Genomic DNA, 17,500 nt, shown 5'->3' with positions numbered 1-17,500 from the left:
TATCCCAGACAGCCCCAGACAGCTGCCAGTATCCCAAACAGCCCCAGACAGCTGCCAGTATCCCAGACAGCCCCAGACAGCTGCCAGTATCCCAGACAGCCCCAGACAGCTGCCAGTATCCCAGACAGCCCCAGACAGCTGCCAGTATCCCAGACAGCCCCAGACAGCTGCCAGTATCCTAGACAGCCCCAGACAGCCGCCAGTATCCTAGACAGCCCCAGACAGCTGCCAGTATCCCAGACAGCCCCAGACAGCTGCCAGTATCCCAGACAGCCCCAAGACAGCTGCCAGTATCCCAGACAGCCCCAGACAGCTGCCAGTATCCCAGACAGCCCCAGACAGCTGCCAGTATCCCAGACAGCCCCAGACAGCTGCCAGTATCCCAGACAGCCCCAGACAGCTGCCAGTATCCCAGACAGCCCCAGACAGCTGCCAGTATCCCAGACAGCCCCAGACAGCTGCCAGTATCCTAGACAGCCCCAGACAGCTGCCAGTATCCTAGACAGCCCCAGACAGCTGCCAGTATCCTCGACAGCCCCAGACAGCTGCCAGTATCCTCGACAGCCCCAGACAGCCGCCAGTATCATAGACAGCCCCAGACAGCTGCCAGTATCCTAGACAGCCCCAGATGTGCGGTTGGACTGAGTTTCCTTCCAGAACAGGTTGCTTGCCTCCCTTCTAGCCTTGTTCTCCTACCCTGTTGGGTCAAATCTGCAAAAAGTACTGAACAAGGAAAGTAGGGAGAGGTCTACTTTTAAAACTTTGTCCTCAAAACAGTTATAGACAGCAAAGCCCACCGGTCAAGTTACCAAGCAAAACATGGTTTCAGACAGACTGACAGACATAAACTCAACTCAGCTCCAAGGTGACCAGGTAGTCTAAGGAGCAGACAAATAAACCTGCTCTATCCACTTTGGCAAACTTTGTCCTCACCACCCACCCAATCCTGCACGTTTCTATAAAACCTCCACCCTCAGCTAGATGGAGCAGGGGGAGACTGCATGGCTGAAAAGGGGGACTGGTGTACTGTTAGTCTGGATGGGTGTAACAGCATTACAATAACACAAGACTGAGTCCACTCCATCAACAGATCTAGGGATGAAAGGTCTGTTTGTTAGAGTGGCAGTGTGTGTGTGTGTGTGTGTGTTTGTGTGTGTGTGCATGCATGTCTGTGCGCGAGTGCGTGTGTGTGTGTGTTTCGTCGGGTTCCATGTCATTAGTTTGAGTCACTGTGGTTATGTGGCAATGTGACTCACAGTTCTGCAGTGCCAATGGTCACTGCCAGAGTTAGTCTCAGCCAATACCATGGTCTATTAGCATTACAATTAAGCAATGATTCACACCCTTAGCGGCTTGCTGTTAGCTTTGTAGCAGCTAGCTAGCCGTTAGCTTCCCTCTTTGCGGCTCTATGCTGTCAGTGGCTAGCTGTTAGCTTTGCAGCAGCTAGCTAGCCGTTAGCTTCCCTCTCTATCTCTATGCAGTCAGTGGCTAGCTTTTAGCCTTCTAGCAGCTAGCTAGCCGTTAGCTTCCCTCTCTGCGGCCCTATGCTTTCAGTGGATAGCTTTTAGCTTTGTAGCAGCTAGCTAGCTGTTAGCGTACCTCTCTCTGCAGTCAAGGTCAGTCGTCATCCCCCTCTGGAGCTTAGCAGGCGTGTCACTGGGTGACAAAAGCCATTAAAATGTAGGGAGATAGGGGAGCAAAACGCTGAGAAACACACTTTTATAAAAGCTCAGAGACAATTTGGCTGTGGCACATGGGAGAGAGACAGAGAGAGAGGGAGAAAGAGAGAGAGAGATGGGGGGCGGGAGGGAGAGGGAGAGAGAGAGACAGAGAGAGAGGGAGGGGACTGCTACTCCAGACGGTGAGGCTATTATGTCTTTCATCAGAACCAGGCTAGGGCCGGAACGATACGTGTGTGTGTGTGTGTGTGTGTGTGTGTGTGTGTGTGTGTGTGTGTGTGTGTGTGTGTGTGTGTGTGTGTGTGTGTGTGTGTGTGTGTGTGTGTGTGTGTGTGTGTGTGTGTGTGTGTGTGTGTGTGTGTGTGTGTGTGTGTGTGTGTGTGTGTGTGTGTGTTTGTGTGTGTGTGTGTGTGTGTGTGTGTTTCGCAAGGAAACATCATGTTGTCATCAAGAGTCATATGTATTTTCCTAGCGATAGCACACAATGTTTTACATACAGCAGGTTTTTAAATGACCAAAGAGTTTATTCTGCATCGTGTTTTCATTTTTGCCAATAGAAAAAAAAAAAAATATCGTCACAGCCCTAAACCAGACCCAACGCAGTAGTTTCCGGACTGCATTCAGTAGACTCTTGTACTGTATTCTGTGTCGTATCATTGGGGGTAAAGCAGCCATTTCCAGCTCAGTCGTTTGGAGGCTAAACAGAGTTTTGTTGTAGCGTTTCTAGAGATTATCTCTCCTCAGGCTGCACTGTGGCAAGGCTGCCTGCCCATCTATTTACAGTACCCCCCCCACCCCCCCCCACACACACACACGCACAGACACATACACACACCCACATACACACACACACCCACACACACACGCACAGACACATACACACACACACACACACACACACACACACACACACACACACACACACACACACACACACACACACACACACACACACACACACACACACACACACACACACACACACACACACACACACACACACACAAACACGCGGTTGGTTTCTAGAGATTCTGGGCCCGGTGGCTGCTGTGAGGCCTGTTCCTCCTCTCTTCCTCATGAATTAATCATTTAATAAGACAACTTCAAAGAGGAAACATCCTGTACTGGAGAATGGGCTGCTACTGCTGCTACTACTAACTATGACACTCCCACACACTGCTTCACACTACGTGTGTGTTTGTGTTTGTGCGGGTGAATGTAGTGTGTAGCGTGTGTGTGTGTGTCCAACCAGTAGCAACCGCCTTCTCCTCTTTTGTTTCCTTAAACACACAAGCCTGTGTATTGATTATATTCATTACAGAAACGCTGAAGGCTGTCGATAGAGGCACCATTCGCTTGATCATTTTATGATATGAATTGTTGATCTCATCCAGGTCTTCTCCTCCCTAACCTCTTCCTCTCTCTATCTCCCCTCAGCCTGAGGAGTTGGAGAGTGTCCACACACACAATTTCAAGCTTAAGCCCTTCAAGAAAATCAAGAGCTGTGATGTATGTCAGCAGGCCATCACCAAGGATGGCCTCATCTGTAAAGGTGAGTGGATGGATGGGAAAGTTGTCCTTTTCACAGGGACACGATTCAGCACAATGGACAGCTTCTGTCTCTCTCTCCCTCTCTCTGCCATGTTTTTGAACACGAGCCATTGGTGCTCCCCATACCTCCTCTACCCGTTTCTCCTTTTGTCAATTTCTCTCTCCTCTATCCTCCCGTCCTTCTCTCTCTCCCTCTCTCTCCCTCTCTCCCCCTCTATCCTCCCTCCTTCTCTCTTTCCCTATATCCCTCTAGCCTCCTGTCCTTCTCTATCTCCCTCTCTCTCCCTCTCTCCCCTCTAGCCTCCCCTCCTTCTCTCTCTCCCTCTCTCTATCCTCCCCCCTCTCTGTTTCTCTCTCTCTTATGAAAAGCTACCTCTTTCACACAGAGAACAGTTGACAAACCTCCGTCCAGTAAGCCCAGAAGCAGTCGTGGGGGAGTCTGGTCTGGGCTCAGTTTGAGGGCTTTGGCAGAGGCTTTGCTGTTAAAATTAGCCTGGCTGCTGCTGCTGCAGTAGCCCAGATAAGAGAGGGAGAAAGAAAGAGGGAGAGATTGGTTGGTGTAGAGAGGGGGAGAGGGGATGAGAGAGAGAGAGAGAACGAGAGAGAGAGGGAGAGATTGGTTGGTGTAAAGAGAGGGAGATGGGATGAGAGAGAGAGAGAACGAGAGAGATTAGAAAATTATGCTGCGACAAATATTGTATATTATGATCTTTGCTGGTAACATCCTCTAGATCTTTCTAAGCTGTCAGAGCTGCCAGTGTTTCCAAACAAAAGGCTAGAGTCACATGATCCTCGGAGCATTCTGCAGCCTCTTCCTGTCGCCGTCTGTGGTTGCCAGGAAGTGTTGCTATGGCCCCTCACAATGGGAGCCATCCTCCACTGACGCAGGGTGGCGTGTGGCCAGAGACAGAGAGACATGCGCACACACGCACGTGCGCTCGCGCGCGCGCACACACGCACGCACGCACGCACGCACACACACGCGCACGCACGCACGCACACACACATACACACACGAGACAAGTAAGAATGAATGTTGACATTTTCTGTATAAACAATAGAACTAGATAAACAGTCAAACCCCCATTAAATACACTGCTGCAATATAGCAAAGCATTTCTGCCCAGCGTCTCAATATGATTAGCGCCATCTGTTGGCCGTAAAGAGTCTGTGTGTTTAATATTCCTATAATAAGCCTGTATGTTTGCTTTACACTCAGCCAGGCTCAATGTGCAATGCAGTCCTTAGGATTTCATGATATACCTTGTCAGCAGTAGATTACTATATCCTGGCTTGGTGATGAGTACCTGGGGAACACACACACACACACACACACACACACACACACACACACACACACACACACACACACACACACACACACACACACACACACACACACACACACACACACACACACACACACACACACACACACACACACACACACACACACACACACACACACAGCATGCACACACAGCATGCATGCATGCACACACAAGCACAAACAGGCACACACACACACACACGCATGCACACACACAGACACACACTCCACCTGGGGACCACCTGAGCTGGTGGTAGGAAGCAGGTGTGTGGGGTCAAAGGTCATCACATGGCCACATCACTTCACAACATGGCCTCCGTCACCCCCTGCCCACACACACTGCTCAGAGAGGACACACGCGTGTGCTTGCAGCCTTACGCACATACACTAACCATCAACTATGTATCAAGTAAATATAATGACCTGCAATCATACTTGTACAATCTTAAACAACAACCGACATGTGTATGACATTGTTGCACCTAATAAAGTGTACTAATTGATCATGTTTATAAGCAGTTTATAGGCAGAATAGTGGGAATGTGATGTTGACTGTATCCTGCCACATGGGGGCAGCACAGAGGTATTTAACAGCCCAGGGAAGGTTGCCAGGTCTGACCCCTGTAGCTCCTCTTAACTCTATCTCTCCTATAAAAGCCCTGCTCTCCTAACAAGGTAAAGAGCTGGCCTTTTCCCACCCAATATGGCAGTCATCTGAGGCTAATGCAGCCTCATCGGAGTGTGTTTATATCTGTGTGTGTGTGTGTGCGTGTGCGTGTGCGTGCGCGTGCGCGTGCGTGTCTGTGTCTGTGTCTGTGTCTGTGTCTGTGTCTGTGTCTGTGTGTGTGTGTGTGTGTGTGGTTATTCAGGACTGTTCCAAGAGGTAGCAGCGTCTGAGAAAAAGTCCTCAGGTCAGAGAATAGAATAGTATCTGGTACAACATGTGACCTTAAACTAACTCCGTGTTTTCTGCTGTCTTTCAGTGTGCAAGCTGGGCATCCATAAGAAGTGTGAGGTGAAGGTAAGGAAGGCATGGAATCCTTTCTATTTGAATATCCTTGGGCTCCAGAGAAGAGTCAGAGGGGTGCTATTTTGGCAGAGCCAAACAAATAGAACCAAAAAGGAAATGTTGTGTTTGTCCTAGTCCTCTCAGAGAGGCAGCTGTGCCTGTTTCACCCTGGCAGCACGTGTTTTGTAGCACACACGGACACACATGCACACACACAGACACACACACACACGTACATGCACGCACATTCACTCACTCACACACATGCACACAAACACACACACACACAAACCCAGCCCTTGCCCCCATCCTCCGGAAAACAAGAGATGATGCCGTGGAAGAGGAAGAACACATGGAGAGAGGGAAGGAGAGAGAGAAAGAGAAGGGAACGGGCGGAGGAGGAAAACGTCAGAGCACTAGATTATTTTGGTTTTCAGATTTGTAACTACGGAGGTGGAAACTGAAGGGGTAACTGTCTCTTTCTCTCCTCTTTTCTTGCACTCTTCTATTCTGTCTCTCTCTCTTTCCCTCACACCCGCCTGGCAGCCATTACTACAATGGTAGTGGTGGTTTGAGTGGATGAGAGTACCAAGCTTGTTGGACCATCTAATGCCACCTCCGTACCCTCTTGTCCTCCCTCCCCCTCACCTTCGTCCCTCCGTCCCTCCTTACCTCCTGTTAACGGGAGGTTGTGACACACGCAAGGGTTCCCACCCCTATGGGGGTAGGTCACCAGGGAGTGATTGAGTCGCCCCTGTTCACCCCCCCCCTCGCCCAAATCTCCCTACAGAAACTATACCACAAATGAATCAGTCTGTTTATTCATCGAAGGGTTACTACAGAAACCAGAGTTTTGTATTCCCCAAACATCCTGAAGAAAATGAGATCAATGAGGCATTGAGTCAAAGAGAGAAGGACAGCAGTCAGTGAAACCTGGAATCATTCTTACCCTTATAGTGGTATGTTCTACGGAGGAATTCAAGGGTTTGTTTGTGAAAACATCGTCCTAATTACAGGTTGGGACTAATGATCCCTGTGTAGGACCTCTGCATACACTCTTAGAAAAACAGCCGATATCTAGAATCAGTGAGGGTTCTTCGGCCGTCCCCATAGGAGAACACTTTGAAGACACAGATCTGGGATCAGCGTAACCTTAACAATTAGAAGGGACAATTTAAAACTGAGCTTAGAGCAGTGCTCTGCATAGTCGTTATCTTTACAGCAAGTTGCTTGCTTGCCGAACTGAACTATGTATCCTGTAGAGGCTGCAGTGAGAGACTCACAGGCGAAGGTTGGCTGGCTGTTAATGTTAGGTTAATGGGTAACATTGAATCTCTGAGATGACTTTGTCCCTGAAGAAAATAGCCATACTATATCACAGTAAGAGGAAAGAGAGAGAAAGTGAGAGAGAAACAGTGTGTGAGAGAGAGAGACAAGAATAGTGAAAGGGAGAGAAAGAGAGGGGGATAAAGAGAGAATAAAGAGAAAGATAGTGAGAGAGAGAGAGAGAGAGAGAGAGAGAGAGAGAGAGAGAGAGAGAGAGAGAGAGAGAGAGAGAGAGAGAGAGAGAGAGAGAGAGAGAGAGAGAGAGAGAGAGAGAGAGAGAGAGAGAGAGAGAGAGAGAGAGAGAGAGAGAGAGAGAAGAATAGTGAAAGGGAGAGAGGGAGAGAAAGAGAGAGAGAGAGAGAGAGAGAGAGAGAGAGACATAGAGAGAGAGAGAGAGAGAGAGAGCAAAGAGAGAGAAAGAGAAAGAGAGAGAGAGAGAGAGAGAGAGAGAGAGAGAGAGAGAGAGAGAGAGAGAGAGTGAGAGAGAGAGAGCAGAAGAGAGAGAAACAGGGGTGAGAGTGAGAAGGAGAGAAGAACAGAGAGAGAAAGACAAATGGAGAGAGAAAAAAGAAAGAGATAAAGATAGACTGTTTAAAAGAGAGATGCTGAAATCAGTAGAGTCCTTTAGCTAACTAACCGGAGCCAAACAGATTCTAATCATAGATCTTGGAAAGAACTGAGTGTTTGAGCACGGTGGATTTCATCAACAATTACAGTCCTTTGGACTGACTTTATCCCTTTAATTCTGTTACTGCCCTTATCCCTGTGTTGGCTTAGCTAAGGCAAAACATTTATGTTAGCTTAATCCGCTGAAATGACCGCTAGATGAAAATAAATGAAACACAATGTTGTGTAGGCGCTCATCGTCCCAGACCATAAACCACGGAAAAGCAAATAGCCTTAATGCAAACATGACTGTGGACTAAGGCTGATGCAAATGCTTTCTTTAGCTGACTCGGTGTTGACCTTGTACTGTAAACATGTCGTGAAATACGAGGCTTTCTGTGATCAGGAGGACTTGGGGCTTATGCTAACCTTCAGCGTTTCTTCTATGTCTCAGTGTCCTGAGACTACGGCTTTCATTTACGTTCTCTCCTCATTTCATAACAATGTTATCTCGCTCTCATTTCACAACATTGCTGTAACATATCTGCAACATTCCTCTAACTTTGAATGGTAATAGAAAAGCAATGAAGAGCTGCTGCATGTCCCTCAGTTTAAGAGAGACAGAACACAACCTCTGAACAACACCACAGACAATGAAAACCCCAGTAGATACCCTCCAGCTACGGTGCTGACAGGCAGACGGGCTAATCGCCATGCTATCCCCCCATAGTTATAACTCGGATTAATATGCTTTCCTTTCCCTTTAAACACAAACCAACCGACTGTCTACCCGTTGATCTATGTTGTTGAAACCGCAAAGGCGCTCTGGTTTCGGTCGTAGTGACTCGTTCCTGCCCGTCCATGTTTTGGGGGTGAGGGCTGTGTTGTTCTGCTGCTATAGACAGAGGAACTGTAGTGACCCTTTGGTGTTTGTTATGGTTGTGGACGTGTAGGTGGTTGGTCTGGATTGTGTTATGTTGTGGTCCGGGGGTTTGACAGAGCTGGAGATGAGGCTGAAAGGCTTGGAGACAGTAGCTGTGCACGGCCGTCATGTCTTGGGGCCTCTCTCCTATGTTGGCTTTGTGGCCCACAACTTTAAGCCCTGGGAATTCTCGTGTGACCCACCAACAAATAAAAAAACATGTTTCAAGCCGCAACCCATTCCTAAGCTATGAGCTAAGACAGTGGTTCCCAACCAACTAGGACCCCTGGGGGTCTTGGCCTATCCACAGGGGCTACTAGGACCCCTGGGGGTCTTGGCCTATCCACAGGGGCTACTAGGACCCCTGGGGGTCTTGGCCTATTCACAGGGGCTACTAGGACCTCTGGGGGTCTTGGCCTATTCACAGGGGCTACTAAGACCCCTGGGGGTCTTGGCCTATCCACAGGGGCTACTAGGACCTCTGGGGGTCTTGGCCTATCCACAGGGGCTACTAGGACCTCTGGGGTCTTGGCCTATCCACAGGGGCTACTAGGACCTCTGGGGGTCTTGGCCTATCCACAGGGGCTACTAGGACCTCTGGGGTCTTGGCCTATCCACAGGGGCTACTAGGACCTCTAGGGGTCTTGGCCTATTCACAGGGGCTACTAGGACCTCTGGGGGTCTTGGCCTATCCACAGGGGCTACTAGGACCTCTGGGGTCTTGGCCTATCCACAGGGGCTACTAGGACCTTTGGGGTCTTGGCCTATCCACAGGGGCTACTAGGACCCCTTGGGGTCTTGGCCTATACACAGGGGCTACTAGGACCCCTGGGGGTCTTGGCCTATCCACAGGGGCTACTAGGACCTCTGGGGGTCTTGGCCTATCCACAGGGGCTACTAGGACCTCTGGGGTCTTGGCCTATCCACAGGGGCTACTAGGACCTCTGGGGTCTTGGCCTATCCACAGGGGCTACTAGGACCTCTGGGGGTCTTGGCCTATCCACAGGGGCTACTAGGACCTCTGGGGGTCTTGGCCTATCCACAGGGGCTACTAGGACCTCTGGGGTCTTGGCCTATCCACAGGGGCTACTAGGACCTCTGGGGTCTTGGCCTATCCACAGGGGCTACTAGGACCCCCTGGGGGTCTTGGCCTATTCACAGGGGCTACTAGGACCTCTGGGGGTCTTGGCCTATTCACAGGGGCTACTAGGACCTCTGGGGTCTTGGCCTATTCACAGGGGCTACTAGGACCCCTGGGGGTCTTGGCCTATTCACAGGGGCTACTAGGACCTCTGGGGGTCTTGGCCTATCCACAGGGGCTACTAGGACCTCTGGGGGTCTTGGCCTATTCACAGGGGCTACTAGGACCTCTGGGGGTCTTGGCCTATCCACAGGGGCTACTAGGACCTCTGGGGTCTTGGCCTATTCACAGGGGCTACTAGGACCCCTGGGGGTCTTGGCCTATCCACAGGGGCTACTAGGACCTCTGGGGGTCTTGGCCTATTCACAGGGGCTACTAGGACCTCTGGGGTCTTGGCCTATCCACAGGGGCTACTAGGACCTCTGGGGTCTTGGCCTATCCACAGGGGCTACTAGGACCCCTGGGGGTCTTGGCCTATCCACAGGGGCTACTAGGACCTCTGGGGTCTTGGCCTATCCACAGGGGCTACTAGGACCTCTGGGGTCTTGGCCTATCCACAGGGGCTACTAGGACCCCTGGGGGTCTTGGCCTATCCACAGGGGCTACTTGAGAAGACTCATAAGACCGTTAGGTCTTCTGGTAAAATGCACACGAGAGGGTGCTCAGCAGAATTCAATTGGTGCAACAGTAACCGAAAAAGGTTGGGAACCAGATAGCTAAGAGAACATGGTTTCAGTCTACCAGTGGGCCCTGATCCCATCATTTGGGAATGGGAGGCTCTGCTCCAAAGCAGAGAGAGGGGACAGTGACAACAATGTGTCTTCTGTACGGCGTGACCTATCATGTTATGTCCACCCAAACACAGCTGGACTGTATGTCCTACTAACCTAGCCCTGAGCTGTCTCACAGCTACTAAAACACTAGCCAAACCTCTACACTAACATAACAGGAAGTAGTGTATTGGCCATGCACATGACACAGTATGCTAGTATGGATAGTATTGTGATACAGTGCAGAAGTCACTGTGGTTGTATGAGTCATGACCAGTCAATAGTAGGTTTGATGAACAGTGTGCCCTCAGCTATACTGAAACCTAGTGTGTTTCCCACATCTCAGAATGGATTTTCAGCTGTCTCTGTTCCTGCTGCTTGTGAACCCCATTCCCACTGCCATTCCCTCACTACTCTATTACTGTCCTGTCATGGAAAAGCTTTCTGGAATGCTGCTGCCGTGCTGTGGGATGTCGGGTTGGAGTCGCCAGACTTGGTTTGGCGTGGAGGGTTAGGTGAGGGAAAGGGGGAGGAGGGAGAGAAGAGAGAAAAGAGAAAGAAGCGGGGTAGGTTTTGGCCATGTTTCTGGCTCGCTTTCCAACCAGACCCTGAAGCTGTCATCTCCACTCACCCCAAACGCACTCCTCAGTCTTACTCTCAAAACATGCTGTTTTTGTGCAAAGTCTTGATGATATGCTTTGAGATATTATCGTAGTAAAACAGTTGATCTCATTGACACACACATCCTGTGTTTTCCAGTTATTTTTTAACTTGGGAAATGTTGTGAAAATGGAGCTGTTGCTTTCCACTACACGGGCTACACAGTAGTGACACAGTATACAGGTTAGCGCTCATTACCGGTTACCGCTAGCTGTTTACAGACCAGACACTGGCAGACCATTGCTGCCTGAAAAGAACCCAGTGTTCCAGTAATCAGGTCTGTAAACTTCCTCTCGTCGTCAGTGCTGATAGTTGTTGGATGCAGTCCAGGGGTTTATAACGAGACGTCGAGGAAATGACTTGTGGCCGTGGTCCATGGGTGGACCAACTAACCCACCGACCCGGGCCGGGTGTGTGACTGTTACTGGGCCTTCACATTGTGTTAGTGTGAGAGATGGAGCAGGGTGATGTTGTACTGCTTCTTGGAATTGTGAAGTCGACTCCACTATTGTTATGAGTTCTAAGAACCCTCGAAGGGATTCTAGTTTCCCGAGTGCCACTCTAGGGATCCATTCTGACAGCAACTAAAATACAGAGACGTTAAAAAAACTGTGGCAAAACACTACAAATACTCAACATGGCACTTGATTCATAACAAGTTTAAGATACTGCAGATTGCCTTCTGTTAACTTGAAACCTGCATAAGTTGTTGACTTCTCAGTTGTAAGGTTTTGATAGTGACTGTAGTAGTATTGAATTGTAGTCATTTTTGCGCTGTCAAAACATTGCCTGAACGATTCTATCTAGACCGAAACACCAACTCTGCTGCTTCTAGAATTAGATTCCACTGTAAAGTCATGCACGCTTGCTGCCTCTCCTTTTAGAAACAGTCATGTTCTTCTGTCATTCCAAGAAAAATACAGCAGTTGGAAATAATCACCACAAGACGAGTCAGGCGGTCGCGTTTGATCTTTATTTGGCCACAAATCCATCTAGGGATTACTGATCTGCTGCTTGCATAACCACAACATTAAGATGAACTCGGAGCAGATCATTGGCTATCGAGGAGGGAGAAATGGATTTATTAGAGACACAATTTAGAAATACAACACTTCAATGGGCAGTCATAAAATGTAGGGAATCTTTAATGACTTTGTCAATGACTTGTTTTGTTCTGTCGGTTTGTGTCTGAGAATGTCTGAGAATATACCCATGAAGGATCTTAATTTGAGCCTGCAAGGAAAATAATAAATGTGAATTATTATGTGAATTATAATTAATGGACATTTTATAGTGGTTGATACATTTTTCTGAAGGGAAAATCAAGTCTGAAATGTAAAAGTGGAAATTACAAACTTCAGAAACCTTTTTAAACCTCAAATACACTACAAGTTTTTTTTCTTCCCTGCATTGCAGGAACGTTCTCCTGCAAAAGGGTGGTCAAATTAAGATCCTACATCTGTATAAGGAAATAATCGTTATTGGGCCCCTACTCTGGTCTTTGTTGAGTGTCCAGGGGCCACACGGAGGCACTTGAGGTCTGTCTGTGTTGGAGCTTTTGGCCATTTCACCTCAGAAAGAATGCATAGACACAGAGGAGAAGACAAACATGATCAAGGCCTTTAACACTGACTGGAGAGGGAAGGAGAGTGAAGGGGTGTGTTGTCAGGTAGAATGAGAGAAAGGGAAAGAGAGATAGAAGGAGAAAGGGAGATAGTGAGAGTGAGCAAGAAAGCGAGAGAGAGGGAAAGAGGGGAGAGAGATAGAGAGAGAAAGAAAGCGATATAGAAAGATAGATAGCAAGAAAATGAGACAGAGAGAGAGGAGAGATGAGGACACACTCCTTGGCTCTACAGAAGCCACTCTGTTTCCCAGGCACAAACACGCCACTTCAAAGGGCCATCACACAGTGTCGCCATGGCAACAGCGTTCACTGGCATAGAGATACAGGAGATAGATTGGACTAGCAGACAGACGGTATGGCAGAGATATACGGGAGATAGATTGGACTAGCAGACAGACAGTATGGCAGAGATATACAGGAGATAGTTTGGATTAGCAGACAGATGGTAGAGAGAGAGAGAGGGAAAGAGAAAGAAAGCAAGAGAGAAAGATACAGGAGATAGATTGGACTAGCAGACAGATGCTATGGCAGAGATATACAGGAGATATATTGGACTAGCAGACAGAAGATATGGCAGAGCTATATAGGAGATAGATTGGACTAGCAGACAGACGGTATTGCAGAGATATACAGGAGATATATTGGACTAGCAGACAGATGGTATGGCAGAGATATACAGGAGATAGTTTGGACTAGCAGACAGACTGTATGGCAGAGATATACAGGAGATAGTTTGGACTAGCAGACAGACTGTATGGCAGAGATATACAGGAGATAGATTGGACTAGCAGACAGACGGTATGGCAGAGATATACAGGAGATAGATTGGACTAGCAGACAGCCGATATGGCAGAGATATACAGGAGATAGATTGGACTAGCAGACAGGCTGTATGGCAGAGATATACAGGAGATAGATTGGACTAGCAGACAGGCTGTATGGCAGAGATATACATGAGATAGATTGGACTAGCAGACAGGCTGTATGGCAGAGATATACAGGAGATAGATTGGACTAGCAGACAGACTGTATGGCAGAGATATACAGGAGATAGATTGGACTAGCAGACAGGCTGTATGGCAGAGATATACAGGAGATAGATTGGACTAGCAGACAGGCTGTATGGCAGAGATATACAGGAGATAGATTGGACTAGCAGACAGGCTGTATGGCAGAGATATACAGGAGATAGATTGGACTAGCAGACAGGCTGTATGGCAGAGATATACAGGAGATAGATTGGACTAGCAGACAGGCTGTATGGCAGAGCTAATAGCCGGGTAAAGGGCCGATGACTGATGGTATAATCTACCCTCCCAGCTTGTCTGGAGGGAACGCACCAAGTTCACCCAGAGTGCATGAAATCTAAATCTACCCCACAGAAGATCAAGCACCAGCAAGCACACGAGAACCATCTCAAGTATCCTAAATCATTTCCTATTTATGGTTTGTGGTTCGTTCCTGCTGAGATACCTCTTAAGACTGGATCCTGGCTAGAAACATTGGTTGTATTGATCTGGCTTTATCTCAAGACAAACTGAAAAAGCGTTGGAAAACACATGAATGTTTGGATAACACAAAACCAGCTCTTCTTTCTATTCGAACATTCAACCAGCCACCCAGTGTTTTACATTACATTCTGTTGAATTATTCACCTGCCTGTACACCAACAGCGCTGATTTCCAACCTGAAATAGAATAATAGATTCTCTTAGATCTATACTGTGTAGATGTAGAAGAATGTACACACACAGTGCACCTGGGACTGACTGTGTGTTGTAGAACCAGCTAAAGCATGGTCATGGGTGGGACTGGCTCTGAGCCTGCCAACTCATGTTTAACCTGGACGCTGAGAATGTCATGATAGAGAGAGATAGAGAGAGAGATAGAGGGTAGAGCGAGAGAGAAAGAGAGAGAGAGAGAAAAGAGAGAGAGAGAGTGAGAAAAGACAGAGAGAGGTAGAAATAGAGAGGGAGGTGGAGAGACAGAGAGAGGAGAGAAAGAGAGAAATAGAGAGAAAGAGCGAGAGAAAGAGAGACAGAAACAGAGACTGACATGAGGATAGAAGGAGGGATTTAGAGTGTTCTGTCAATCACATTCCAAGCCACCCCCCACCCACCCTGTTAAGGAAGTCCTGATTTTCATATACTAAGCACATAGCTACCTCTTTCCATCATAAGCATGTGTGTGCATCAACAGAGGAAAAACCAAAGGGGGAAGAAAAAGGAAGAGAGAGAACGAATGTGTATGCGTGTGTGAGAGAGAGAGAGAGAGAGAGAGAGAGAGAAAGCCAGAGAGAGAGAGAGAGAGAAAAAAAGCCAGAGGGAGATAACATAGATTATATAAAGGTCAAGCTGCAGGCATGAGGGAAGAACAGAACACAACAGTGGGTTCTAGTCCCAGTCTGCATCCAGAGCTCTCTCTCTGTTCCTCCTCTCTAGTTTAGGGTACTGCAGTCAGAAGAAGTCTGGAGCCTTGGCCTTATATAGTGTGTTTTCAACTTTGTTGGCCGCAGACGGATTGAACAGAAGCCAGCAGCATTAAGTGTGGATCCTGGAGAAGTTGAGAGGTGTGTGCGTACACACACATGCTCGTGCACGTGCTTGTGCACACACGCACAGATTCACTGGCTTGCTGGTCTGGCACGCGTTTGGGATTACTCCTGTTGTTTTGCGCGGAGGGGGGACAGACAGCGGAGAGTGTCTCTATTTGGTATCTGGAAGGAGAGAGACAGTAGAGAGGGGAGAGAGAGAACGAGGGAGAAGGAGAAAGAGGGAAGGAGAGAGAAAGTGAGAGAATTCCATCGTAGAACAGGTAAGAGAGCTGGCTGTACGGTGTCCTCTAATGTTATGGATTGCTTGATACTGTGTTCTGTTTTGGCTTGTTGGGTGGAAAGCTCATTCTGTCAAAATCAATAAACATGAGTTCTCTGTGTCTTCATCTGCCAAAAGACATGATGGAGGAGCTGGAAGATGTTTTACATTGTAACTACTTACAATCAATGTCCTTTGTTGTAATTATATTGCATGTAGATTTCTAATAAGAGGTACTTGATGTACTTGAAAAAAACAATGAAAAAATCTATTGCCATTTCAGACGTAAATCAATGCATATCATGTAACCATACTATGAGTGTGTCGGCTGATGTGGTAGGCTACTGTCCTTCAGTACATAAGAAGTAGTTAGCGCGCCAGCATGTTTCCCATGTGTTACGCTGTAGTCCTGGGAAAGTGGCTCTCTGGGGAGCTGGCTAGAGTTCCTTTGAGTCTCGCTCTGCTTTCATGTCCCGAGCGGAGGTGTTTTGTGACTGGTCTGGAGGAGAGTGGAGCTGGCGGAGGGAGAGTGGTGGCTGTGGCCGTGTTACTGTAACCAGTGTCTGACAGGACGGACAGATCTACCACTGAAGCTACAGTATAAGGACAGGTCAACCCAAGAGGAGTGTGTGAGTGGGAGGGAGGTATCTGTGTGTATGTGTGTATGTCATGTATGTGCCAGACAGATACACAACTAGAAGTCTACCTTCAGTGATTTTACTCTCTTTTTCTCTGCCTCCTCGTAGACTCCTTTAAGTCTCCATCTCTAGAGAACCTCCGTTTTCCCCTGCCCTCCCTCTTCCCTTTTTCCCTGACTGACACTTCTAAGTGAGGAAGTTGACTGATGCCCACCGTCATTCCCCTTTAACCCTGGGCTAACACGGGGGGGCAGTTATAAGCGGGAGGTCAAACTGTCGCAGGCCACTAAATCTTCTCTCTGTTCTAGCAGTCAGAACAAGACAGAAGACTCCTGTTTGTTATGGTTGAGCTGTAACACATTTTGGCGGATGGAAAGACATTTCCTAATGTTTACCTGTCCAGGGTGTTATGTGGTTGTGAAGCATGAAACAGCAATAAAACATATTTTTTTTGTGTCAGTTCAATTTAAATTCGATCAATCTGAGAGAAAGAAATAGGTGGCAGTTTCATAAAAGCCGTTCTGGACAAATTCTTTATTACCATAGACGAGCTACGAAATGTCCTTTTCTCCTCCAAACACTTAGACCGAAACACTTACCAATTGACACTGCGAAAGCCCTTCCAATTCAGAATTGCACCTCAGGCATTTTCATTTTCATTGGTCACCATTAGTCCAGAGCAGAAAATTCCCCACCGCTTTCCTCAGCACTTCCAGAAAACCTCTTACCCTGCCAGAACAGCCTTAAATCAATGCTTCCCACCATCTCTTCCTCCAACATTAAGATGCTGTGAGCGAATAGTGGCTGTGGACTGGCTTCTTTCCAGATAGATTCATTCCTTTGCAAAACGGTTTCTCCTCTCTTCATCCGAATCCATCTCTTTACCTTTAAACTGGTTCCCCTCGTGCCAAACTCTGTAACGCCTCCTCATTGGATGCCTCAGAGCAGCCTAACTTCACCAAACCCTCAGGAGACAGACTAGACTCGAGGAACCATGTGCTATGAACAGCTTCTGGCCCATGATGAGTCAACAGAGGTTGTGAATGAGTATTTGTTGAAGTAGATGCTTTAGAGATGAAATCAGACATTTTCATGTGACGTTTGTTTAATATTCTAACACATATGTGACATTGAATGCAGCTGACTGAGAGAGAACCGTGAAAATACTCCCTCAAAGTGCAGCTAAGTTGGCTTCATTGGTAGTATGTGTTGTAAAGTGTAGCTACAGTCAGGTTTTAGTGTGTCTGTCTACATGTGTTTAGCTCACACTGGCTTGGATACAGTATGTGTGTGTCTCTGTGTGTCGTTGACATGGGCTTGGCAACCCGGACCCTCTGTGCTTTTGTTCTCTAGTCAACAGAACCATTAGTGGTACTCTGAGTGAAAACATCCCGCGGTCAGTTCTGATTCAACATGAACTCTGAGTGATGCC

General features: G+C 47.9%; 1 protein-coding gene across 18 annotated transcripts in view; it reads left to right on the top strand.

Annotated features, from left to right (window-relative positions):
• The window catches only part of LOC139532488 (tensin-1-like), a 211,605-nt gene that overhangs the window by 110,669 nt on the left and 83,436 nt on the right, over nt 1-17,500 (top strand). For 16 of the 18 annotated variants that reach the window (XM_071330141.1, XM_071330137.1, XM_071330129.1 and 13 more), the window contains exons 2-3: nt 3,117-3,231; nt 5,544-5,581. In XM_071330141.1, coding sequence (XP_071186242.1) covers nt 3,117-3,231; nt 5,544-5,581 — 153 coding nt within the window. Of the gene's footprint in view, nt 1-3,116; nt 3,232-5,543; nt 5,582-14,814; nt 15,432-17,500 lie in introns of those variants that run through there. The other 2 variants (XM_071330146.1, XM_071330147.1) reach the window with 1 other exon arrangement.

The sequence above is a fragment of the Salvelinus alpinus genome, chromosome 10 (assembly GCF_045679555.1).
Source record: "Salvelinus alpinus chromosome 10, SLU_Salpinus.1, whole genome shotgun sequence".
Classification (NCBI taxonomy): domain Eukaryota; kingdom Metazoa; phylum Chordata; class Actinopteri; order Salmoniformes; family Salmonidae; genus Salvelinus; species Salvelinus alpinus.
The sequence above is the reverse complement of the archived record's forward strand: the minus strand, read 5'-3'. Positions and strand labels throughout refer to the sequence as shown.